At 57.3% G+C, this 23,683-nt stretch overlaps 1 protein-coding gene and 2 non-coding genes across 3 annotated transcripts; all 3 read right to left on the bottom strand.

Annotated features, from left to right (window-relative positions):
* Window positions 1-871: 871 nt before the first annotated feature.
* On the bottom strand, window positions 872-987 carry LOC141541954 (U5 spliceosomal RNA). Its single transcript, XR_012481969.1, has one exon. It is a non-coding gene; the product is annotated as a U5 spliceosomal RNA (small nuclear RNA).
* A 563-nt stretch (window positions 988-1,550) lies between these two features.
* LOC141541958 (U5 spliceosomal RNA) lies at window positions 1,551-1,666 on the bottom strand. Its single transcript, XR_012481973.1, has one exon. It is a non-coding gene; the product is annotated as a U5 spliceosomal RNA (small nuclear RNA).
* A 7,053-nt stretch (window positions 1,667-8,719) lies between these two features.
* On the bottom strand, window positions 8,720-22,172 carry PTCH2 (patched 2). The gene is made up of 23 exons (XM_074266092.1): window positions 21,999-22,172; window positions 21,623-21,800; window positions 17,158-17,347; window positions 16,949-17,018; window positions 16,754-16,845; window positions 16,066-16,261; window positions 15,540-15,661; window positions 15,251-15,398; window positions 15,028-15,159; window positions 14,782-14,937; window positions 14,576-14,668; window positions 14,365-14,490; window positions 14,137-14,255; window positions 13,484-13,832; window positions 13,074-13,377; window positions 12,846-12,988; window positions 12,292-12,472; window positions 11,933-12,213; window positions 11,633-11,770; window positions 10,180-10,322; window positions 9,970-10,069; window positions 9,433-9,642; window positions 8,720-9,348 (listed from the first exon to the last, which is right to left on the bottom strand). Exons 1-23 carry the CDS (start codon window positions 22,044-22,046, stop codon window positions 9,109-9,111), a joined length of 3,759 nt encoding a protein of 1,252 aa, XP_074122193.1. The 5' UTR covers window positions 22,047-22,172; the 3' UTR covers window positions 8,720-9,108.
* Window positions 22,173-23,683: the final 1,511 nt, after the last annotated feature.

Here is a 23,683-nt window from a genome sequence, read left to right as displayed (position 1 = left end):
TATTATTTATTTATTATTTATATTATTTAGTTTATATAATATAATATATATATATAATTTTATATAATATTATATATAATTTTAATAAATATTATATAATATTTATATATATAATATAATTTATATAATATAATAATTATATTATTTAGTTTATTGATTACTGAATTTAAATCCAGCCTCAGATCGGCCCATTATTAATAAGTTTTGGGACAGTGGACAAGTCACTTAATTTGTCTGCCTCAGTTTCCCCATCTATAAAGCCGGGACAATAACAGCATCTATTATTATGGATTGCTTCTACAGCTCCGAGGTTTGTCTTTGAGTATCAAGTGAGATAATTGTAAAGCGTTTAGCCCAGCACCTGTTGCGTAGTAAGTTAGCCATTATTGTTAGTATTATTATTACTGAGGCTCTCTAATAACAGTAGTTTCTGTGGTTACTGTATAGTATTTTAAGGCTCACCAAGAGCCGCATTTGATCTTCCCTGTGAAGGTCATTGGCAGGGATAGCATCATTTTACACATGAAGAAACTGGCCAAAAGTTTACTTAAGTGACTAGTCAAGAGAAACACACAGTCGCTAAGTTAAGAATGAGTCGGAATTGGAATTCAGATCCTGCTGATTATGAACTCTGGTCTCTATTTAATCACCCGACCTCCTTTTAGAAAATAGAAAATGGAGGCACTTGCAGACCGTGACTGAGACGCACAGGCAGAAAAGGGTTTGAGAGAGATTACTACTTTTAAGAAGATTCGGACAGTCCTTCTTTGCAAGGAGTTTCTTTTTCCGCTTCTAAGCACTTATACTCCACGGGAAGAAAAGCTTGCAATACAACCAAGTAAGAATATCTACTTTTAAACAGAAAAGATGTAGCCTTGTAACAACAAGGCCTCGAAAAATTAGGTAGAAACTCTTGATTGTTCCTCTCCACGGAAATCTTTAGTAAAAGGCGAAAGATTTATTCGATCTGAAGAGAAACCAGAGTATGCTAACTGCTTGTTGCTCTCTCCGACCCAGTAGCTCTCACTCCGGGTAAGCTCACGGTGACTTCTCGGTCGCTGGTGCGGCTCTGCAGTATCGACCTCAGAAAAACTGCGGGTAACGCCTTCTACAGGGGGGACTAGATATGAGTATTGGTTGTGCAACTGAGGGAACAGATACTCATTGGTTGTACAACTAATCAACACTGGAAACTTTCTCGTTGGGAAAGACGCAGAGATTACTGGGTAAACCAATATGTAAATTAATTTTGGGCAAGAAGAAACTGGACTCAGTTAAAACCTTGAGATCCTGGGCATTGATAATTTTTCACTTTTTTCTCGTCCAGTCAATAGTACCTTCTCTCTGTCTACCATTTCCATGAATATGTGGCGTTAGAGTGTAAACTGCACATAAAGGTCGGGGGCAGTTTAAAGACTTCGGCGTTGAACGCGAGTTCAATGCTAGTTAAGAAATCGCGAGAAAACGCGCAAAGATTTTTGGGACAACTCATCCCTATCTCGCGAAGCGTGTCTAGGTAATAAGTTCTATGTTTTTTAACGGCAAAAGACAGCCTTGCCGGAGCAAGACCTCAAAAAATTGGTTCCAAACTCATAACTGTTCCTCTCCACGGAAATCTTTAGTAAAAGGCGAAAGATTTATGCGATCTGAAGAGAAACCAGAGTATGCAGGGTTGTTTTGGGCTCTCCTCCCAGAGGAGCCCCGGACCCGGGTACAGTCACGGCGGTCCTCGCCCCGCCGGCCCCGCCGCCCTCCCACATCCGAAGAGATGCCGTTCGTGCTCCGAGCTCAGGTGTGCCGCAGGAGCCCCGGAAAATACTCTGGAGGACCAGCTCAGCGAGCCCGACAGAAAGCGAAGGTTCCCCTAGCAAGGCATCATGGGTATGCAAATGAGGCACCGAGGTCCCGCCCCTCGGAGGCCAAGAGCCGGTGTTTCCCCTGAGCCCGCGACTGAGACTGAATGCGCATGCCTCAGAGCCGGCGGGCGCCGGTGGCTGGTTCCTTCCTCCGGAGCCCTTGGGTCTTGTTAGGAGTCAAGCCGCGGGTGCAAAGGAGGAATAGATGGGGGGGAGGGGTCTGAAGTGTCCGGGGCTCCGGAACAGACGGAAAATGCGGAGGTTCCGGGATCGAGAGGAGATGGAAGCGCGGGGGACTAGTTTAGATGGGGGTGTCCGGTGGAGAGGGGAGCTGAGGACGGCTGGCGGGGACTGGGCCTGGTGCACGCGGTGTAGACGGGGGCGTGCAGCGTAGACCGGAGGATTGAAGACAGACGAGGGGGAGGGGCCGACGTAGACGAAGGGCTCCGAGACGGATGGAAGGGACGCGGCCGAAGGAGAAGAGGCAGTCCTGTGGGGGGTGGGGGGCAGAGTGAGAGCCTGACTGCTTGGGAGGGCCGGGACAGGCGGAGGGGGGTGGGGCTGGGGTCGATGGGAAGTCAGATTTCCGAGGGGTTGGGGCAGCCTGGGCCTGGATTCTCCCACACTGAGTTTCCTGGGCCCTTGTTGCCCCTCCTCCCACATCCCCACATCCCCCACTCCCCTTCTTTTGCTTCTGGGCCATCCCCACGTCTCTCCCTTCCGCTCTCCTTCCGGCCCCTCCCCCCAGGATCATTCCTCAGGGAGGAGCCTGCCTGGGCCAGGGGCTGACTTTGGCTGAGGACTGAAGAGGTTCTGGGGTGCAAAGAAAGTGGGGGTCACTACCCATCCCCAAGGCACTTAGGGAGGTCAAGGTCAAGGTCAGGTAGTTCATTTTATTGTAGACACCCAAGAAAGGAATTCCCCCCCCCCCCATGAGTCTCACCTGATTCAGCCATCTCAGGAGAATCCCAAGACAGGACCCTCACTCTGTCTGCACATTGTGCCCCTCCTCCCTGCAGCTCCCCATTACAGGCTCCTGGCGCCTTTCTTTGTAACCCAGTGTTTGGCACACAGTAGGCGTTTAATTAGTGCTTGTGAACAAGACAAATATAACTACTCCTTCAGTTGGAACGACGTGCTTAATCCTGGTTAGGAGCCCAAAAGACAAACGGGCCCTTTTCTATGCCCACCTCACTCCCAGCGTGCAGAGGTGTGCGCAATGAGCCGGCACCAGGGGTATGCACGAGCCAGTCAGAACCGAAGCCCATTGTAAAATGTTCAGTGTGATCGATTACACTTGGGAAATCCCCAAATGCTGCAAATCGGGACTTTTGTCCAAACTAAGAGATGCAGAAATGTTTGATGCAGATTAAATTTTAAAAGGGTGTCTGTCAGAGTAAACCGTAAAGAAATGACGATTTTTTTTTTTTTCGATGAGCCAGTTGTTAAACTTTTACTAGCACTCTCTGCACAGCAGCTTCCCACCTCCCAAGCTGGCCCCCTCCCTGGGCTTCTCCGGGATCTCGGTGGGAGTTCGGCCTTGCTCCTGATCCTCCCCCGGGCTCTGGCTCAGTGCCTCCCTTTGATCTCAGTGGGTGGGCAGCCCTCCACCTGGGGCCCCTCCCTCCCCTCCCCCGCAGGCTCCCCAAACCTTCCCCGCCCGGGTCAGCTCTCCCGTAGCCCCTTCCCTGAGAAGTTGTTTACCCGACTCTCCCCCCCATCTGTTATCCCAAGGAGCCCGGCTCCAGTAAGGGCACCCACTGATTGCCCTGCCCCGAGCAATGCCCTTCGTGGTATTTCCCAGCAGACGCTCCCCCACCCCCACTGACTCCCCTTCAGATTCAGGGTCCCCAGTCACTTCACCCGGCCCTTGGGGGGTGCCAGCCCCCCTCTGTCCTGGTTGCCTTCCTCTGGATGTGACACGCCGTGTTTCTATCTCTCCTAAACTCTGGGACCCAAAACCATCCTCCGGAGAAGGTCTGACCAGCATTGAGGACAGAGGGAGGGAGAAGGGAAACGAGAATTTATTAAACACCTACTGTATCCCAAGTGCTGGGTTAAGTGCTTTACATATCTCACTTGATCGAGGTAGTGGCTCTAATTGATCTCATCTTGCGGATTTTGACAGATGAACAAAGAGAAACTGAAGTTAAATGACTTTTCTAAGGTCACACAGTCCAAAGTGAAATTCCAATCTGGGTCTTGGCTCCAGACCCAGTGCTCTATCCTTTCTGACACTGCCTAAGAATGGGGGGCTCTCCTCTCCCAGGTCCTACAAACTGGGCCCCTCCTCATGTACCCCAAGATCCCGTGGTGTTTGTGGCTGCCACATCACCCCATTTACTCATAGCAAGCTTGTGGTCCACTGAAACCTTCAGGACTTTTCCACATTAACCGTTATTGAACCTCCTTTCTGTCCAGCCTTTCACTGACCTTTTATTGCTTACCCAATAAAGTTTCCACTTCTCAGCCGGACCTGAAGAGCCTCCACCCCACGGTGTGCCACTATTTTGAAGCTCTGGCTATTTCTGCTCCAACTCACACTACTCTGTGTCCTCGGAACAGAACCTGGGACGTTCCAGCTTCCACTAAAGCTCAGGCTGCCCCCCCCCAATTGCCCATTTTCCCATGTCAGCTTCTCCCATCTGTCGGCCTCGGCCTTCCAGCCCAGCCACCCTTGCACTCGGCTCTGAGGAGTTTACAGAGGCGGTGCTCCATCCCTCGGTCCCCGTCCCTCACTGCACAGGATCCTCCCTGAGGGCAAGGGTCCTAGCCTGCCCGACTGTCTCCCCGCGGGTCCAGCCCAACAGGTACGGAGTCTGTTCTGGTGCTCCCGGCTCCTGAATGCGGCATGAAGAAAAGCAGCCACGGCTGAGGCAGCCACTCCTCCGAGGGAGGGGGGGGAGGGGGCCGAGGCCAGCCCTGACGGCGAGAGTTTGGGCGGCCGGACCCAGGAGCCTCGGATAGCAAAGCTCCCTGCCCTGCACCCTCGGCCATTGCCTCGCCCCAGCTGGCAACCACGGCCTCAGGAAGGCCCAGAAAAGGAAGGCTTTGACTCGGCCAGATAGATTTATACCAGAAAGTGGCTGGATTTCACCACATGTAAGATGACATAATAGTTGTCTGGCACATAGTGGGTGCTTAATAAATGCTTGTTCCTCTCCTTTCTCCCTCTAAGGTCACCTTCCAGCTCTACGGGCAGGATTTTAGCTATATTTTTGCCAGTGTACAAATCTTAGAATTGGAAAGCCCTTTAAGGCCCTCGAGTACAACCCATTTATTTGGCAGGTGAGAAAACTGGGAGGGGGGAGGGGATTGGGGACTTGCTCAATAAAAATAAATATATTGAATGTAGTTAGTGGGGTTTAAACTTGTAAACTGAAAAAAAGATCAACAGTGGAACATTAAAGTATAAAAAAACATCATGAATAAAATGTCATAAATACAGCAACAAAGCTGGAACTTCAAGCCAGGTGGTCTTGCTCTACACTCGGGTTTTCCTCTCACTTGACTGACATCACCCTGGGGGCCAGCCCTTCATCATGACCCTGAGAGTGTTTGTGGGCACAGATGCTCCATAGAAACATGACTTCCATTATTCTGATTTGGTCCCAGTCACTCATGTATCCTAACATCAATTAAGCACCTATGCCAGGTAGTATGGGCAGCTGGGTAGTGCCATGCTGCAGAGAGTTTGAGCCTGGAGGCGAGGAGCCCCATCTTCCTGAATTCAATTTCAGCCTCAGAGTTTATTGTGTGATGCCGAAGAAATCCCCTAATCCCATTTGCCTCAGTTTCTTCATCTATAAAATGGGCCAGAGAAGGAAATGGCAAACCATTCCTGAGGAAACCCAAAGAGTGGGATCGCATTGAAATCACTGAATGGCAACATCAATGTGCCAGCTAGGAAGCCAGAAACAGCCCTGAGCCTCCTGGAGACCTTCGGCTAGCTCGGGGTCAACTGCTCCGAGAAAAGGGCATTCTCTGGGTTCCTCAAGTCTCAGGGAGCACGACCCAGGCAGCACACCAGGATCTCTGCTGGACACTGCCCAGGTGCCCGCAAGAGAGAGGCTCGGGCCAAACCTCGGAAGCAGGAAAACACCCGTTTCCAGAGTGTGGCGGAGAATGGGGAATTCTGCCAGGCCGGCTCTGGGAGCCATTCCCGAGGATCTCCCACCACAGGCTCAGGACACAGCCCAGGAAGTCTGCAAGCATTTGTCCCCCTGTGACCAAGCACGAGGCTCCACTAGAGGCTGTTTCTTCATCCATGAACCAGGGGCCATCACCAAGGAAATCAGGCTCCTGCTCAGGCAGATTTTCCCAGCCACCTCCTTGTGGCCCCCAGGGAGGGGTGCCCCGACCTCCGAAGTGACAGAGGGGGGTGATGGGACTCAGAGTCAGAGAGGGCGAGGGCACGGAGGGCAGAAGGTGGCCGAACCAGGCAGTGTGAGGCAAGTGGAGCAACCCCCCCTTCTCTTCCCCCAAGGGTCTGAGCTGAAGGCCTCCCCCCCCACCCTGTGGGCAGGTACCCTTGGGGTTTATCAGCTTAGCTCCTTGCTTAGACATGTAAATCTTAAAGCTGTTTAGTGTCTCAATTTACAGCAGAGATTTTCTGTAAATAAGAGCCCCCTAAGCTGCTAACACAAGGGTATTGTAGAGACGCTGAGAACAGGGGGTGGGAAACATGGAGGGGGGAATTCAGAAACAGGCTTAGTGTGCCCCAGTGGCTTCTGGGTGTGGACCCAGTTACCGGCTCCTTTTCACAGCTTCCTCCGCTATGGGAAGTGAGTAGGAGTGGATCCACTAGCAGTTGGCTTGGCTTCTTTGGGAGGAGAGCTCTTCCCAAAAAAGGGGGGGGGGAAGAAGGAGGGAATGTGGGAGGGAGAGGGAAAGAGAAAGAGGGGGAGGGGGAGAAAGGGAGAGAGAGGCAAAGACATTGAGAAGAGACAGAGACATGTCACAGACCCCCCCACACAGAGGACAGAGACTGAGAACGGTGTCACAAAGACCCAAAGGAGGACTGTGTCTGGGAGGAGGGTGCCCAATGCTGCCCAAAGCTCGAGAACAAGGGCACTGAAGGCCACTAGAGTTTGGCGATGAGGAGATCCTTGGTGCCTTTGGCCACTAGCCACAGAGAGAAGCGAGCCTGGAGGGGCTGGTGGGAGGCTGAGTTTGGCTGTGGCTGACCATGAGCTGGGGGTGGGAGTGATGGAAATTGTGTCCCCTTTAACCTTTGGGGGGCCCTGAAACTTTGTCCCCCTTTTGGGGGAGAATTCCTGAGTCTCACAGTCCCCCAGCCTCTTAGGAGGGGCCACAACCTTCTGTCCATAAGGGAAACTCCCAAGATAAGTAATCTCTTCAACTGGAAATCCAGGCCCGGAGCCTTGTCTACATTGAGTGGCTCAAACTCCAAGTTAAGTGATCTCATTCAATTTTGAATTGAAGCCCCCAGACTCAGAGATAAGAAAAGCCGATTCTGAAGCCCCGAACCTTCACAGACGTCCTAACAGGACCTTGCCCACTCAGAAGTCTGCCTTCCTGCAAGCTGGCTCCTTAGTGGGATTACATCCACTCTCTGCCACAAGCCCGTCTTCATCAGGGTTTGCGCAAAGCCTGCCACGGGCCAAGGGGATCCCGCCGCTGCTAGGGGGTCTATTTTGCACCTCATCATTTGTCCCTCATGAGGAGGGCACCCTGAGGTGTGAAGGGGACGGCAGGAGGGAGGAGTCGGCAGATGGGGAGAAGTCCCAGGTTAGAGGGGTGGGGGAGACGATTCTTGGAGGGGTGGCAGCTGGCTGGGAGGGGGCAGGCCATGGCTATGGCTCAGAGCCAGGACTGGAAGGGCAGGGAGCAAGGGAGGGGGGACCCAGCTGGGCCTCCCTGAGGGCACCAGGAGTAGGAGGGGGGTAGGGTTGGCTCAGGCTGGCTGTTTTTATCTAACATGTTAAAGGAGCCCCAGAGGGAGCAGCTTCAGGCCGGGAAGCTGTCCTGGGCATTTGTGCCAGACACCTGACCCAGTGGCTGTGGAAATGGGCAAGCAAATGAAGAGCTTTTCTAGTCCGACAATTACAGGGCTCCAAGCGATGAAGGAGCCTGGTTCTAAGCTGGGAGATGGACGTGGAGGCCGCCAAACCCAGTATCCTCATGTTACATTCGAGGAAACTGGCCTGAGAGGTTGACTGATCCAAGGTCACACAGTGTGTCTGAATCAAGAATTAGAACTCTGGTCTTGTAGCCCCCAGTGTTGCCTCATGGGGGAATGGGATTGTGCCTGCAGGGCCTGGGTGTTGGATGGCTTGGGCCAGCCTGGGTACTGGGCCTCCTGGGTCTCTCTGCTAAGCTGGTCTGGTTCCTGGCTGCTCCGGGGAGCCCCTCTCCCTGCCTCACGGCACAGGCCCCAGCCTTGAGCCAGCTGGGCCCAACACGGCTGCTGGGGGCGTGGGGCTGACTCTTGGGCTCAGTTAGGGACTCACCCCTCAGTGAGTGTTTTATGAGGGAGCCCGGCCTGACCAGCCTCGCAGCCTCCCCAGCTCTGCCAGGCCCCAGACTCGCTAGATGACTCCAGGTCCTTGTGGGCTTCATTTCCCTCCTCCATCAGGACTGGGGGGGCAGGGTAAGAAGTTCAAAGGTTGAACTTCCCTGGAAGGGAAGGGGCAGAGGGGAGGCAGATCCTGCCCATAACCAGACCCAGCCTTCCCTATCCATCCCGAGTCCCCCACTACCAGAAAGGGCTGAGACGGGCCCCAATCTCAGCCGTGGTTGAAGGGGCTGTGGGGCCAACTCTTGGCCAAGATGGTGCCCCCGACCCTGGCTTGCCACCCCTCTCCCTCCAGGCTCCCAGCACGAGAAGGCCACCCAGAAGGTTTAGAGAATAGATATGTATATATTTACTCTTTAAAAATAAGATTTACAGCTGAGCCATCAGCTTTACAAAAATAAACCTCTTCATATAAATAACTTCTGGGGCAGGAGGGGGGGGCATTCACAGACAGACAGATGGACAGACTGAGGGCCCGGCTGGGCTCCCAGGCTTCCGGGGGGGGGCTCCTCGTGGGTCTCCCCAAAGCCCTGAGGGCAGCGGTGGAGGGGCCTGGCCAAGGTTCTCAGGGACGCTCTCTCTCTCTCCTCTCTCTCTCTCACACACACACACACACACACACACACACACTCACTCACATGCGCACTCTCCTCCCTTGGAGGCAGGGGCACCAACAGCAGCAGGGCTGCTTTGCATAGGGCTGCCAGGCCCATCCTAGCAGCGGGGGCCAGGTCCCTTGGGCTCACTGGCCATAGGGGGCCTGGCTTCCTCAGGGACCTCCTGGACGTAGCTGCCCGGCAGCGGTGGCGGGTGCAGGGCCACGGTGACGGAGGCTGTCAGGGTGGTGAAGGTACCGGGGCTGGCGTGAGGCCCCCAGCGGGCCTCGCTTCCCGCCGTGGCGGTGAGGGGAGGGAGCCCGGGGCCGGGAGAGCCGTCCTTGTACGTCTGTACCACCTGGGGGGACGGAAGGCGCGTGAGCCCCGGCGGACCCTCAGCCAAGGTCTCTCCCATGCCCGCCACCCAGCAAAGGCCTCTCACCGTGATGGTCGGGAAGCTGGGGTCCTTGCTGGCCTCCACCAAGATGTGGGAGTGGGCAGGGGGCAGAATGAAGGTGCTTGGGGCGTCCCCTGCTCCTGTCTCAGGAGCCCTGAAGGCTGGGCTCGGGCCCAGGAAGAAGTGAGGAGGACTGAGGGGCAGTGACACCGGGTCAGGGCAGGGCAGGCGGCCACCTCCATCTGGCAGCGGTACCTGAGGGAAGGAGAAGTGACTGTGGGTTCAGAGCGGAACTGGGCCGGGCTCACTTCCCACTCTTGACTTATCTCTGAGAAGGGATGGGGCCAGCAGAGACAGGCAAGAGAAGCCATGGCCAAGGGAAGAGGGGCCCCCTCAGCCAGGATGTCCACAGAGAACGGGGCAATAGTGTGTGTGTGTGTGTGTGTGTGTGTGTGTGTGTGTGTGTGTGTGTGTGTGTGTGTAAAAGGGGGGTTTCCAAGACAAAGGCCCGTGGTGGATATGGGCGAGGGGAGAGGGATCCCACAGCAGACAAAACTGGATGCGGGGGGGCTGGGGAATCACCTGGGGCGGGGGTCCTAGGATGGACAGCAGCACAGGAAGCAGAACAAGCCCGTGAAGCAGGCCCAGGCCCGTCAGCACCGTCAGCACCACGAAGAAGTACCTGGAGGAAAGGGCAGAGCGGTCTTGGTACAAGAGGGCAATAAATACCAGGGGGGCACCATGTGGTGCCCGAATTGCCCGGGGCCTGGGAGGAATTGGGGATGGCGGTACCTGACGATAAAGTCGAAGTCCGAGCCGGCCAGCATGAGCAGGCCCAGCAGCGTGGACACGGCCCCATCCATCACGGGCGCAAACATGTGCTCCAAGGCCTGGGCCGAACGCGCGTCCCGGCTGCCGGTGGCTGTCAGGAAGCCCTGGGGAGGAAGGGCACAGAACGTTCTGAGCTGACTTCTGGGCTGGGCCCTTCTGGCCATAATCGGAGGGCAGGCCTGGGAGAACCCCAAAAGGGGAAAGAGTTGAGGTCCCCAGGGAGGCAGGGAGTTGGGGAGCAGTGAGACCCCAGGCAGGGGACAGGGAGACTGAGTCCCAGCATCTCAGAGCTGGAGGAGCCTTTGGAAGCACCAGGTCCAAGCAGGACCCAGTCCAGAATCCCGGTACAATGTCCTTCATGGACAAGCTCCAAGGGGGCATCTGAAGAGAGCAAAGTCCCTCCTCCCAGGAGAGGCCCGGCCGGAATGGAAGCGGTTCTGCTTGGGGTGTGGGGGCCCAGAAAGTCAACCCAACCTAGGCTTGGACACGGAACACCCCCCCCCTGTCAAGTGCTGGCTCCTGGCCAATGACCAGAGAGATGGGGAGGGGAGGGTATCACCTCATTTAGGGGACCCCCCCCACAGTGGGCAGTAATCAGGCTGAGGGGACATGTGACGAGGCTGGTCACCCGAGGGGCCTCAAGATGGCTGTCAAAGCTGGAGGGAGGGCGCAGGTTTTCTCGAACATAATGTGAAACAGATTTTGTGGAGATAAATATAAAGCGTAGCCAATTACATTTGTATATAAACACAAAAAAACATCCTGGGCCTGGGACAAGACGGGAGGAGAGGCTGAACACCAAGGTGTGTACTTAGAGGCAGGTCCAGGGCCCAGGAGCCAGTCTTACACATCATCCTCGGCACTTGTTTTGGGAAGGCCAGTGACAGGCTGGAAGCCATAAGGAAGAGGGGGGTGAAGATGGGAAGGGGCAGGGGAAAGGCCGCCAGGCTCCAGAGAATGGGAGGGCCACAGCACCGCCCGCTGCCTCTACTTCCGTGTCTCCCCAGAACGGGCCTTGGGCAGAGCCGCTGGCAGGAAGGGAGGGAGGTCACAGACTTAGGCAAAGCCCAAAGCCGGAGGGAGTCAGGCCGTGATGGATGACCTTGGTCAAGGATATTAAGCTGAGGCTTCCCTTCCATCACTGAGGCCCTGGGACTGGCTGGTCCCCTCTCCCAGCCTGGCAGATAACTGAGGCTGCACGGGGAGAGGCTGCAGGGGCCGGGGGGGGGCGCTCCGCTGGTAATGACTGGGCTCAAATGCCAGCTCTGGCCCTTATGCCCGGGGGCCTGGGACGAGGCTTGTGCCCTTCCAGCCCGTCTCCTCTCCGGGGCACGGAGAGGCCCAAGGCCTGCTGACCCTGCACTGGCAGCCAAGGGTCCCACGGCCCTCCCGGGCAGAAAGACTATACACTCACCAGAGCCACATGAGCCGTGAACTCGACACCAATGCCCACAGAGGCCACGAGAATTACCACGGGGATGGCGCTGAGCTTGATGCCCAGGAAGCCCATGATGCCAAATAACTCCACAGTCATCATGGCCAGCACCAGCACCTGGGGAGGAGGAGGAAGGGAGGAGATTTAAGGAGGAGGTGGAGGAGGGAGAAGAGGAGAGGGGGGAGGAATGAGAAAAAGAGGGAGGAGGGGCAGAAGAGGGAGGAAGGCAGAAGGAAGGCTGCTGTCCTGGGCCTAAGAGGGAGGGAAGGGAGCACTCACAATGAGGCCGGCGGTCCAGGGGCTGAGCAGCAGCAAGGCACAGACCACGAAGGTGCAGGCCAGCAGCACGCAGACGGCCAGCAGAAAGCAGCGGCGGAGGCCTAAGTACTGCTCCCAGAAGAGAAACGGGGAGCCGCTGGGGTAGGCTCGGATCCCAGTGCGGGCTGCCTCTGCGCAGGCCGCCCGGGCCCCCTCGATGGCCTCCACGAAGTCTGCCGTCTGGCGGAGCCCGCTCAGCAGGAAGGGGAACTGGGCAAACTCCAGAGGCTGGGCCGCAGGGACTGTGGGGGGAGAGCGGGTGAGCGTGGGAGCCCAGTGGGCCCCTGGGCTGGCCGGCCCCCCGGCCTCCCTTTACTCACTGTGCAAGCTCTCCCCTGTGCTGTCGTATTTGTCGTGGAGCCACTCGGGGGGCGGGGGGTAGAAGTTAGCCTGGGAGGCCGCCAGGCCCAAGGGGTCTCTGCTCACCCACACGGTCAGCCCAACATAGAAGAGCTCGGGCAGGATGAGGCCGTCTGCATCCACCAGTTTCCGCTTGTCCAGCTGGGAGAGGAGAGAGGGATGATGGCAGGCCCCAGCCTCCCCATAAGGACCCAGGCTCCAGCCCCCGCCCTGCCAACCCAGGCCTCGGCCTCCCTGTAAGGACCCAGGCCCTGACCTCCTCATAAAGACCCACGCCCCGGCTTCCCCTTAAGGACTCAGGCCCGGCCTCCCCCCTCGACTCCCTAATCCTCCCCAAAGCTCAGCACTGGCCAGACAGTCTCTGCCCTCCACCCTGAACCCCTTTCCCTCCGGACCAGCCTCCTCCTTAGGAAGGTGGTGAGCACTGGATGAGTGGCTCAGCACAGAGCCCGGCACACAGTAGGCGCTTCACAATTGTGGCCTGCATCAGCCCTCCTGCCCGCCCCTCCCTCACCTGGCTGTAGTCCAGCGGCTCCTTGGCGTCTCCCGTCTGGATGAGCAGCCTGTAGGCCAGGGCGCCGTCCTCGGAACCGTTGCGGCACGAGTGGCGCGTGATGCGGCCGGCGGCCCAGTCCTGGTCAAAGGCGGCCTGGATTCCTGGGGGGAAGGCGGACGGAGTGAGGCCCCGGGCCCGCCCCCTCCCGGTCAGCCCCGGCTCACCCGCCCCGGGCCGCGGCCTCACCCTGGAGCCAGGCACTGTAGCGGTGCAGCCAGCTTCGCGGAGGCTGCGGCGCCAGCACAGACTTGAGCGTGCTGAAGCGGCTGTGCAGGTCCAGCAGGGCCCGCTGGGAGCGGGCGTAGTCGAAGCCACCCTGGGTCACCAGGGCCACCTCGTACAAGGAGAAGTACTTGATCTGAGCGGCCAGGAAGTCGTACTCCTTGGTGCCCCGGGGCACCACATCAGTCAGGGTCAGCCCGTCCTGCACCCACGTGGCTCCGTACAGACTCAGCCCCAGGAGGGCCCCAAAGAGCACCAGAACCAGGCCCTGGGGGGAGAGCGGGCAGGTGTAAGGGACCCTGGTGTTTGGGGGCTGACCCACCTTCCCAAACCCCAGCACGCTCAGCGAAGGTCGCAGCTGCCCATGTGGGTACCTTGGTTCGGGGCTGCAACAGCAGGGGAGCGTACTGACACCGGGCAAAGCGCGAGAGGTTCCAGCGGGCACAGGGGAGCGGCCGGCACACCTGGCCCCGGCCCGGCCCAGGCACCTGGCCCAGCAAGTCTCTGGTTGAACCCATGGGGCCAAAGAGCTGGGAGCCCAGAGACTCGGTGGGGAGGGGCGTCAGGTGAGTTGTGGGGGGCAGGATGGTGACGACGTGCTGGCCAGCTGTATCGCAGCGCGCAAAGGCCTGGACTGTAGCTGTCAGGTGGGCCCCGCTTCTGGGTATCTGCCCCTCCCCCAGCTCCTGAGGCTGGATCTGAATCACCCGGGAAGAACATGGGCTAGAAGAGAGATGGGAAGGTACCCATGACACATCCATGTATTCTGCTGGAGAGGGGCACGGGCCAGAGTGTGGGTGTGGGGGGAAGGAGAGGGACTGATGGTGAGGAGAGGACTGACAGGGCGGGGGAAGACTGACAGGACAGGGGAAGACTGGCACAGGGTGGGGGCAGCTCTTGCCCTTGGACGGCGCAGCCCAAATGCTCATCTATACAGCTGAAGCTGAGTGAGGAAAGCAGGAGCTGGGTAGGGGGAGGCAGGGGAAACTTGAGCCCGGGCCCCTCAGGGGCTCCCCCCGCCCCGTACCTGGAGAAGCAGCAGAGCACATCCAGCCGCTGCAGGTGCCGCCGGTGCAGGTCCAAGCTGAGGATGGCCGGGAAGATGAGCAGCACGGCAGTAAAGTTACAGCCGACCACCACCGCAGCCTGGGAGGGGACACGGGGAAGATGAGGGGGGCTCGGAGACACATGACCCACTCCCCCTTCCTCCTCCCCACCCCGGCCTGCCGGCTGCAGACAGTCTAGGGGCTCTCACCTGGAGGGAGAAGGCGCGAAGGGCGGGGATGGGCACCAGGGCGGCCATGAAGAAGGCGACCAGGTTGTTGACGGAGGTGAGCACCACGCTGGTGCCCATGCGCTGCAGGCACTCGCCGGTCCGCTCCTGCCAGGGACAGGGCTTGTTACCAGGGCTGCCACGAGGGGCAGGGGCTAGGGTCAGGGTGGGAGGAGCTGGGACCGGCACTCACCTGTAGGGGGGTGCCCGATGGGGCCTCAGTGAAGGCATGGGCCAGCAGGAACATGTCATCCACCCCAATGCCCAGGGCCAGGAATGGGAGCACCTGTAGGGAGAGCCCCAAAGGAGACCAGGGGTCAGTTGCTGGAGGCCCCGGGGACAGGACCTAGTATGCAAGGTCAGCCTGGGCCCTCCAGCCCTCTGGGGGAGAAGCCATACCTGAGTCGTAGCAGCATTGAAGGTCATACCCAGCAGCGAGCAGAGCCCAAGGCCGGAGGCCACGGACAGGGCAACCAGAAGGACCCCGGCCAGACCCACGGCCCCCTGGGACTTGGAGCAGTCCCAGCGGAGCATGGTCACACAGGCGTAAGCCAGCTGAGGGGGGAGAGAGGAGTCAGGACGGAGGCAGGGGGCGCTGGGGCCCCCCACTCCGAGAATCCCTGGCCGGGGGCCAGGCCAACCTACCATGAGGAGGTAGCCACCCGCCACACGGACCGCACTGATGTCAGAGAAGGAGCGCAGGAGGTCATCCAAGGTGGTGGCGGAGAAGGCATGGATCTGCTGGGATGCGTTCTGGGGGACGGCCTGCTGGGCCAGCTGCAAAGCGCAAGGACACAGAGGTCAGGGGGCTCAAGGGGAAGGAAAGGCTCGGTCTCCACCATGCCTGAGCTGTGCACCCCGGGCTGACCTCCACGAAGCGCCTCTGCCAGGCCTGCAGCACGGCGCCCGCCTGGGACTCGCTCCAGCTTATGTCATGGGTTTCGTAGTCTCCTCGGTAGTGGTCATATAGCTGCCGGGGGCTCATGAGCAGGAAGGTGCTCTGCAGGGCTTCCGCACTGGGCGAGAGGAAATGGGCCACAGGGAGTCACTGACCTGGCCACCCAGGGATGCTGCCCCTCCTCGTGACGCCGACCCCCGACTGAGCAGCCCCTGAGCCACAGGGCCCCCGCCCCCCACCTCCCTCTGGGGCTCCCCACCTGAGCAGCCGGCCCTGAGGGCTCCTCACCGGGCTCCCCAGCAGCAGCTCCTCCTGCCAATGCATAAACTTGCGTGAGAAGCCGTGGCAGCCGCCGCTCAGCTCCCGGGCAACATCTGGGACCTGCCGGAAGACCAGGAGGGTGGGCTCTACCCCAAGGGTGGCAGAGCAGATCCCCAGGGGACCTGCCATAGATGCAATCCTCCTTTGGGAAGATGTTGGGGAGGTCCAGCCCAGAAGCTCTCAAATTTTGTGGTCTCTCAGTGGTTGGACCCACTTAGAAAGCCCTTGGCAAACTATAGTCTGCAAGTGCCCCAGATCCAGAGCTCGGCCCTGGTGGACAAGCCAGCCCAGGTACCCGATGTGGCTTGGGGCAGGGGCATCCAGATCAGGATTCCACAATCTCAGCTATTTTTAGTTTTGTTTTCCTATTTCTTTTCTCTTAATTTCCCAGTGAAATCTCAAATGAAGCAAGGGGAGAAACCCCAGGCCCCCCTTCCCGATCCTTCCCTCCCACACTAACACACCTGCCTGCTCTGGCGATTAGGGGCACTGGCTGGGCAATGGGGATCATCAGGATGCAGGCAGGGCCGTCCGACATAGGCCTGGCCCACCTGGGCCTTGTCCAGCAGCTCCCTAAAGCCCTCCAGGGAGGCAAAAGGGCCGAGTTCTTCCAGAAGTTGCTCAGGATCCAGGTTGGTCCACTGAATGTCAGGTCGACCCCTGGACCAAAAAAGGGGGAAGAAGGTTTGTGACTCTCCAGTCCAGCTCTGGGCCCCACCCCCGCTCCTGATTTCTCCCCCTAAGTTTATTTGTTTAATCATTTTCACAACTGCCTCACTCTGGGGAGACGGGGCCAAGCAGGGGGTTCCCGGCTCTGTCCTCCAAAGCCCCCAACCCACTGTGGAGGAACAAGTCAGAGGGTGGAGGACTGATTGGCTAAGATTGAGCAGGGGTTCATTTCAAGGGAAGGGCTGCTTCACGGCCTACGGGCGAGCACTAGACATGCTCCTGGCCGAGGCCCGTGGGCTGGCCAGAGACAGTCTCTCCCATGCATTGCATAGGTGGGATCGGGGAAGGCCCCAGGCCCTTCCCAGGGACAGGGAACAGAGGGACCTCACTTCTTGGCCAACCATTATGACTGCCCGTCACCTAGTCTACTTCCCAACTGCCCCCCACCCCAGGGTGACCTCGAAGAAAGCCAGCCTCACTCACGGTAGGTATGCAGAGCCCCCCTGAAGTTTGGCTCCCTCCCAAAAGCAGTCCAGCGGGGTGAGGATCACACAGGGAAACAGCTTCTCGATCATCTGCCAGGAAAAGCTCACCCTGGTCAGGCTCCTTTGTCTCCCTCCTCCGCCACCCTCCCAAAGCATCATGGGAAGAGACTGCCTGAATCCCCCCACCACTTACCCGCTCGATCATCCCATTCTCAATAACAGGGACTCCTGCCTTGTAGCAGATTTTGTTCAGATCCCAGGACCTAGAAGTAGGTGAGAAGGAAAGGTCAAGGGGGCCCTCTAAATTGAGAGACCCTTCCCCCATCCCAAGTCCTGCCACCCCCAGGTGTGAGTTCTCCTGGTCAGGTGCCACGCCCTCACTCTGGCCAGGGTGAGACTTACTTTCCATAGAGGGAAACTTGAACTTTGCTGGCTGCCAAGGCAGCCTGGAGGTGGAGGCCCAGAGCCTCGGGTGTGAGGACGCTTTCGCCCGGACGACGGGCGGTCTGGATGAGGGTCTGAGAAGTATACACGGCCTCTTCCCCGAGCTTCTCCTTTGTGTAACGAAGCTCCTGGCTCACACGGCTGCCCACTGTCTCCGGCCAGAGGAGGAGGAAGAGGAGGACGCTGGGTCAGCCAAGTGCCAGCCTGGCCCTGACACCACTATACCCACGACCAGTCACACTCCCTTTCTGTGCAATGCCCTAAGCACGGGGGGGAGGGGGGAGCCCTACATAGCTGGCTCTTCTCCTAAGGAGGTCACAGCTGAGCAGGGGCAGGAGGCACAGGCAGAAACTTCACAAACACTAAAGAAATTGTTCCCGGCCCAGGATCACGGAGGGCATCGGTGCAAGCAAGCAGGGCTGCTGAGAGTGGAAGTCCCAAGGCCTAGGAGGGTAGGGAGCAAAGGAGAGGAGGCACTTTCCAGGGAGCTCCCAGAAGCCAGTGGGGCCACAGTGGGTGGAATGAAGCTGGGCTCAGACTGTGGAAGGCCCTAAAATTCAGAGAGAGCCTTTTATTCACTAAACAGTGAGGGGGCCGGGAAGGTTGCAAAGCATAATCTCTATGTCTCCGACCTGCAGGCTATAAAAGAAAGTGGAGGAAGGGGGAAAGATAGGAGGTGCTATGAGGAACACAGGAAGGGCCCAACAGAGCTACAGAGAGGGCTTGAGAGTGTGGAAGAGCTGGAGGGGGAGGGGAAGGTAGCTCCAAGGGTGGACAACAGGGCTCAAGGTTCCTGTTTCCCAAACACGTCCATTTGTAACAAAATTACAACTATTGTGGTGTAAGAAATACCAAGCAGCCGGATCTCAGAAAGACCTGGAAAGACTTTCACAAACTGACACAAAGTAAAGCAAGCAGAACCAAGAGGTCACTGTTACACAGGAACAGCAACACTGTGTCACGGTCTGCTGATCCAAGACTCCCCTCCATCGGAGCTAAGTTCACAGCTCGCCCCATAAGGCAGAGCTCACACGCGAGGCTCACAGAGAAGGCACTTGCCCATTGTCACCCAGCTGGAGGAAGCCCCTGGGCCCTGGGCTCCTCCCAGAGAGGCTGGCAAGCAGCAAATGAGAAGAGAAAATGCTACCGTATGGCTCTGGGAGATAGATGAGGTCGGGCCAGGGACAGCAGAAGGAAAGGAAGACACTGAAAATGGGGGAAATAAGGGACAAATGACAAAGAATGCGATCCCAACAACCTTTGGACTTCCAGAAGTACCCAGTCCAATCTCTGGTCAGTGAGCACCCGGGCTCTGCTTAAATAATAACTAGCTAGCATTCATACAGTTTGTAAAGACTGTGCAAATTTGATAAACCTCCAGAGATGAGAGGCTCATTACCTCCTGAGGCAGCAGATTCTACATGGAGTCAGTGCCTCAATCTGCCTTTATGTACTGCTCCTCACCCCCACCCCCAGTTCCTTCCTCCTACTGACGTTATGCTCCCTAGGGCCCCCTGACGTTCACTGCCATGTTCCTGAGTTTTCCCGCCTGCATCCCCAGGATCATCTCCTTTCCAAGCTAGCGTGGTGGACAGGGCACAGGATCTGGAGTTAGGAGGCATGAGTTTGAATCGTACCTTAGATGTCTGTTACGTGTCCTGTGCCCAGACAAAATGGTGACTCTTTCTCTGTTTCCTCATTTGTAGAATGTGATAATAGCACCTACCCCACAGAGTGGTTGTGAAAATTGAATGAGTTTATCTCTCTCTCATACACACACACACACACACACACACACACACACACACACACACACACACACACACACACACACAAACATGATTTTGCAAATCTTAAAAGTGCCTCTTGCTCTGAATAGAAAAATCCAAGTTCAAATCCTGCTCTCAGAACTAACTAGCTGGGTGGCCCTCGGCAAATCACATTACTTCCCTCTGGTTCTCAATCTCTGCATCCGTAAACTGAGAAGGGGGGGTCTTTTGTGATGTGCTATGATCCCCAGTATCACAAATCCCTCCATGCTTGATCTTCACCGAGGCCTTTCAGCATGCTAATAAACCTTCCTCTGGGATGCTCCCCTGCTTATGCTTTTGGGATCTGGAATTAAAGGCTCTTCGGTCACTTTACTGTATAAAGGGGTAAAGGGTCTCAGTCTTTTGTCTATAAAATGAGGGGAGCGGTGGCTGGTACTTTCAGCTTCTTCATTTATGAACCTGTAGTCCTATCTAAAGAGAACTAGGCACTGAACACCAGCTGTGATCAGAGGATGACAGAGGTCTTTGGGCCCACCATCTTCCTGCCCAGTCCCACTACACTGACTCAAGATATCTCCCACTTCCTTGGCCGCCTATTCACAAAGATGACTCTCACAAAACTTGTGTACCTGGGGGATACCTGAGAAATCAGGGACGGGGATGGGTGGTGGCAGGGGAGCTGGATCTGGGGCTTGAACACAGAGCCTCTACACAGCTGGGGCACAGAGGCCGTAGAGGCCCATGAGGGGGCACATAACTGAAGAAAAAGTCTTCTCCATAGGCAGGGCCTCCCAAACCAGCCTCCCCCCCCCCAGTGCTTTTGGGTGTTCTCTGGCCCCTCCTCTCCCATCCCTCCCTCCCTTGCCTCCAGGCTTTAGGAATGCCATCGCCCCTCCCAGAGAGACCACCCAGATCTTCCATCCCCGCTGCTGCCACCCTAGTTTGGGCCTTTAATACCTACCACTGGGACCCTGTAACACATTCCTGATCCATGTGGCTTTTCCCTACTTAAAGCTCAGCTCTGATCCTACTCTTCCACTCAAAAGTCTTCAGCAGCTTTCTACTGGCCATAGTCAAGCATCTAGACCAGCCAGCCTGGCAATCTGGGCCTTCCAAAGCCCTCCCCCCCCATCCCTCAGCCTAATCTAGCCTTATTTCCCAAGGGTTCCCTCACTTAAAGGTCCCCAGCACAAGCTGGATCTAAGCTATCAGCACTCACCCAAGTCACTTCTCACACCTTTACTTAGACCATCCTGAACCTGTTTTGCAGCGTCCCATGCCCGCCTTTGTCTCTAACACTATGTGCTACATAAAGTACTGTCATTTTTCTTGCAAATGTGCTTTTTTTTTTTTTTTTTTCCCAGGCTGAAGGCAGCAAGCCTAGCCCTCCTGTGGTCAGAAAGAAGCCATAGTGTGGGCACAGGACTGGGAGGGAAGGCAGACCTTGTGAGCAAGTCAGCAGAATGGGTGGGGGGGTGAAGAAAAGGAGCTGATGATCTGGGGAGAGTGAAAACAAGTCAGTATTCCATCTAGAGACCACGGGAAGACTGAGAGTCAGAAGAGGTGCACCGGTCACGGAGAAAGAAATACAAGAGACACACGGCTGGAGGAGATGGCCGAGAGCGAAGCGTGAGAAGTGTAGAGTGGCGGGAGAAGCCGCACAACCTAGCTAGCTTTAGGGATAAAGGGAAGCCAGAAGGGCCCGTGCGTACTCGGAGATGGAGGAAAGGGGGACAGCAGCCCATGGACTGGGCACCTCTGAGCAAGAACGCAGAAAAAGGCGCTGAAGCAATTACTTGAGACTCCCTCCTCCTAGAAGCCCAGGGCCCAATTGTGGCTTCCTCCTTCCTCCCTGACTCAGGGGCTTGGGGTGGGAAAGAGCTCTGGGGCTCCTCCTTAGGGCAAAGAGGAGACCTTAGAGCACAGCCTCGGACTGGGGCTGGAACAGCTTTGAAAGCGGGGGATCCAAGAGAAAAGGGAGACTTGAGAAAACTGTCACTCTCTTGCTCTCTGAGTGGAGTTGGGCAAGAGTTGTGCTCTTGGCAGAAGCCAGATGGAAGGGCCGTGGCGGTTCAGGGGGGTCCTGTCTGTGGGACATAAAGAAAAGCCCCTGGAGCTGGGCGCCACCCAGAAGGAAGAAAGTTTCCTCTGAAACAAGGCCCCTCGCTGAGCCTGTGAAGCAGTTGGGGGGGCCACTTGAGCTGCCGGAGGGGAGGGGAGTAACCCCAGGGAGCTGGGCAGGGGAGGGGGAGGAAAGCGGCTTCTATTGTGGCAGGAAATTCAAGAGCCATTTGGGACCACCCAGGCAGCGGTGGGGCTCAAGTGCACGCAGAGGCTGAGGCAAGCCAGGCTGGGAGGGGGCCGGGAGCACTGGGAGGACCATCTGCTCTGAACCCCAGCACCGATAAGGGGGGGTGTGACTGAGCTAGGAGGGCGGCAGGAGCACCACTTCCCCGGAGGACGGGGGCAAGCAGGAGCCGGGGAGCTCCTTAAACACAAAGACACCATTTGGATCAGAGGCTGCCGCGGGGAAGGGAAGCTGTGCTCCGCCCGACCCTGCCGGAACCGCCGGGTCCGCGCTGGCGGCCCACGCCCTGCGCTTGACAGGTCAGCTGGGACGCCCCTCCCCCACCGAGGCCAGGCCGTCTCACCTTCCACCCAGAGGCGCTCCAGGTCCGTCTCCACCGCAGCCCCGCGCAGGCCCAGCGCGAGGGCCCCGAAAGCCAGCAGCCCCACGAAGAGCACCTTGCCACAATGCCGCTGGATCGCGCAGCCCATGCTGAAGAGCAAGCCGCCCACGTGGGCGCGCAACCAGAGGGGGGCCCGGCCCTGCGGGGAGAGGCAGAGAGAGCCCCGAGGGCCAGCGCGGGGTGAGTCGGCGGGCCACACGCACGCGTGAACGCCCCCGTCCACACACGCGCGCTCCCGGCTGCCCACCCGCCCGCCGCGCGGCTGCGGCGGAACTGCCTCCTCCTCCACGCCCACACCCACGCGCGCCCACCTGTCACGCTCCCCTGGCTGGCTCACCTGCGCGGGGGGCGCGGGGCCGGAGGTCAGCAGCTCCCCCGGGGCCATCCCGGGCCGGGCAGCCCCGCGCTACCGGCACGGCGGCTCGGGCTCGGGCTCGGCTTCCATCCTCTGCGCAGCCGGCCCCGGCCTCGTTCCGACGCCGCCCGGCTCCGCTCGCTCTGCTCCGCCCGCAGCCGCGCAGCCCCAGAAAAGGGAGGGGAGGGGGCGGGCCCGGGGGAGGAACGCGCTCCCATTGGCTGCGGAGCCTCACCCGCTGCTAGGCGACGGCGCCGCGGGGGGTGGGGCGGGACCGGGACCACCCAGGCAGCGGAGCCTAGGCAGAGTCCCTGCTCCCCTCCCCTCCTTTCCTTCGGGACCCCCTCCCTCTCCCCCTGCCCCCGCCCCATCCAGGTGCTCCCAGATCCAGCTTGTGTTAAGCGGAGGGGGCCCGAGGGAGCCGGGGGCGGTACCGAGGACAGCTCCCCCCGGCAGTCTGGCCTCTGATTGGCTCAGGGTTTTCATTCATTGCCATGCCTCTTAGTGCAACTCAATTCAATTAAACAAAACGGTTTGTTTTTTTTTTTTTTTTTTAAATTCTTTACAAAGCAATGTTTGTGTTGATTTCTTTTATTTCTTTTCATTTCTCAATTATCTCTCCTTTCCAGCCGCCCTTTATAACAGTTAATCCAAAGAGCAACGGAACCAGCGCCTCACGCCGAATGGCATGAACGCCACGCTCCCCATCCGTAGTCCCCCACCCTTGCAGAGAAGTGCATTTCCTCATTTCTGGCCAGCCCTAGTCACAAAGCATTTACTTTCGAGTTTTTTCCTTCTGCTTCCCACTTACATCCCGGTAAATTCTGGAGGACAGGGAGGACCTTCTATTTCAGAGTCCTCCCCATACCGGAAACTAGGAATGTTGTGGAATCAATAAAGGACCACGTTGTTGGGGAGACCCTCAACCTCGTCTTCCAAGCTCAAAAGCCTTTATCAGCTCCCTAGTGCCTCGGAATAAAAAGCAAAATCCGCTCCCTACTGCGGTTTTCTCCATCCTCAAATTATCCTGTATTTGTTCACCTGTTTACATAATAATCATAACTAGCACCTATATAGAACTTAAAAATTTTGCAAAGTGTTTTACACATACCCCATCTGACCCTCACAACAATCTCGGGGTCTTAGAGACAGGCTCACACAGCCAGTAAGTGTCTAAGGTCAGATGTGACCCCATTTGACCCTCAACAATCTCCGGGGTCTTAGAGACAGGCTCCCCCAGTAAGTGTCAGGTCAGATGTGAGTTCAGCTTTGCCCAACTCCAAGCCCGGAGCTCTATGTCCCGAGCTTCTAACACGTAAACATGCAGACTCCAAGGACTCTGCCCACTGGCCTGCTTTGCCTTTTGTCTGCATCTCCGGCACCAGGCACAAAGTCAGTTAATGAATGAGTGTCTTCAGCATTCTGGGCATCGAGTGCAGGGAAGTTGCAAAGTCTGTGCTCTGTGGGAGGGATGTTCCTCCCTGCTCCTCACCTCCCTGCAGCCTGACTTTTGACCCACTGCTTTGCTGGAGGGATTTTCTCTGAGGTGACTGGAAATGACCTAATTGCTAAATCCAATTGTTTTTCTCCAGCTTCATCCTCCTTGGACCCTCATGGTAGATGCCACTGGTCCTGAATGCCGGCCAGTGCAGAATTCTGGGGATGTT

Source organism: Sminthopsis crassicaudata, chromosome 4 (genome assembly GCF_048593235.1).
Source record: "Sminthopsis crassicaudata isolate SCR6 chromosome 4, ASM4859323v1, whole genome shotgun sequence".
In the NCBI taxonomy this organism is placed as follows: Eukaryota; Metazoa; Chordata; class Mammalia; order Dasyuromorphia; family Dasyuridae; genus Sminthopsis; species Sminthopsis crassicaudata.
This window is presented reverse-complemented; position numbering and strand designations above follow the sequence as displayed.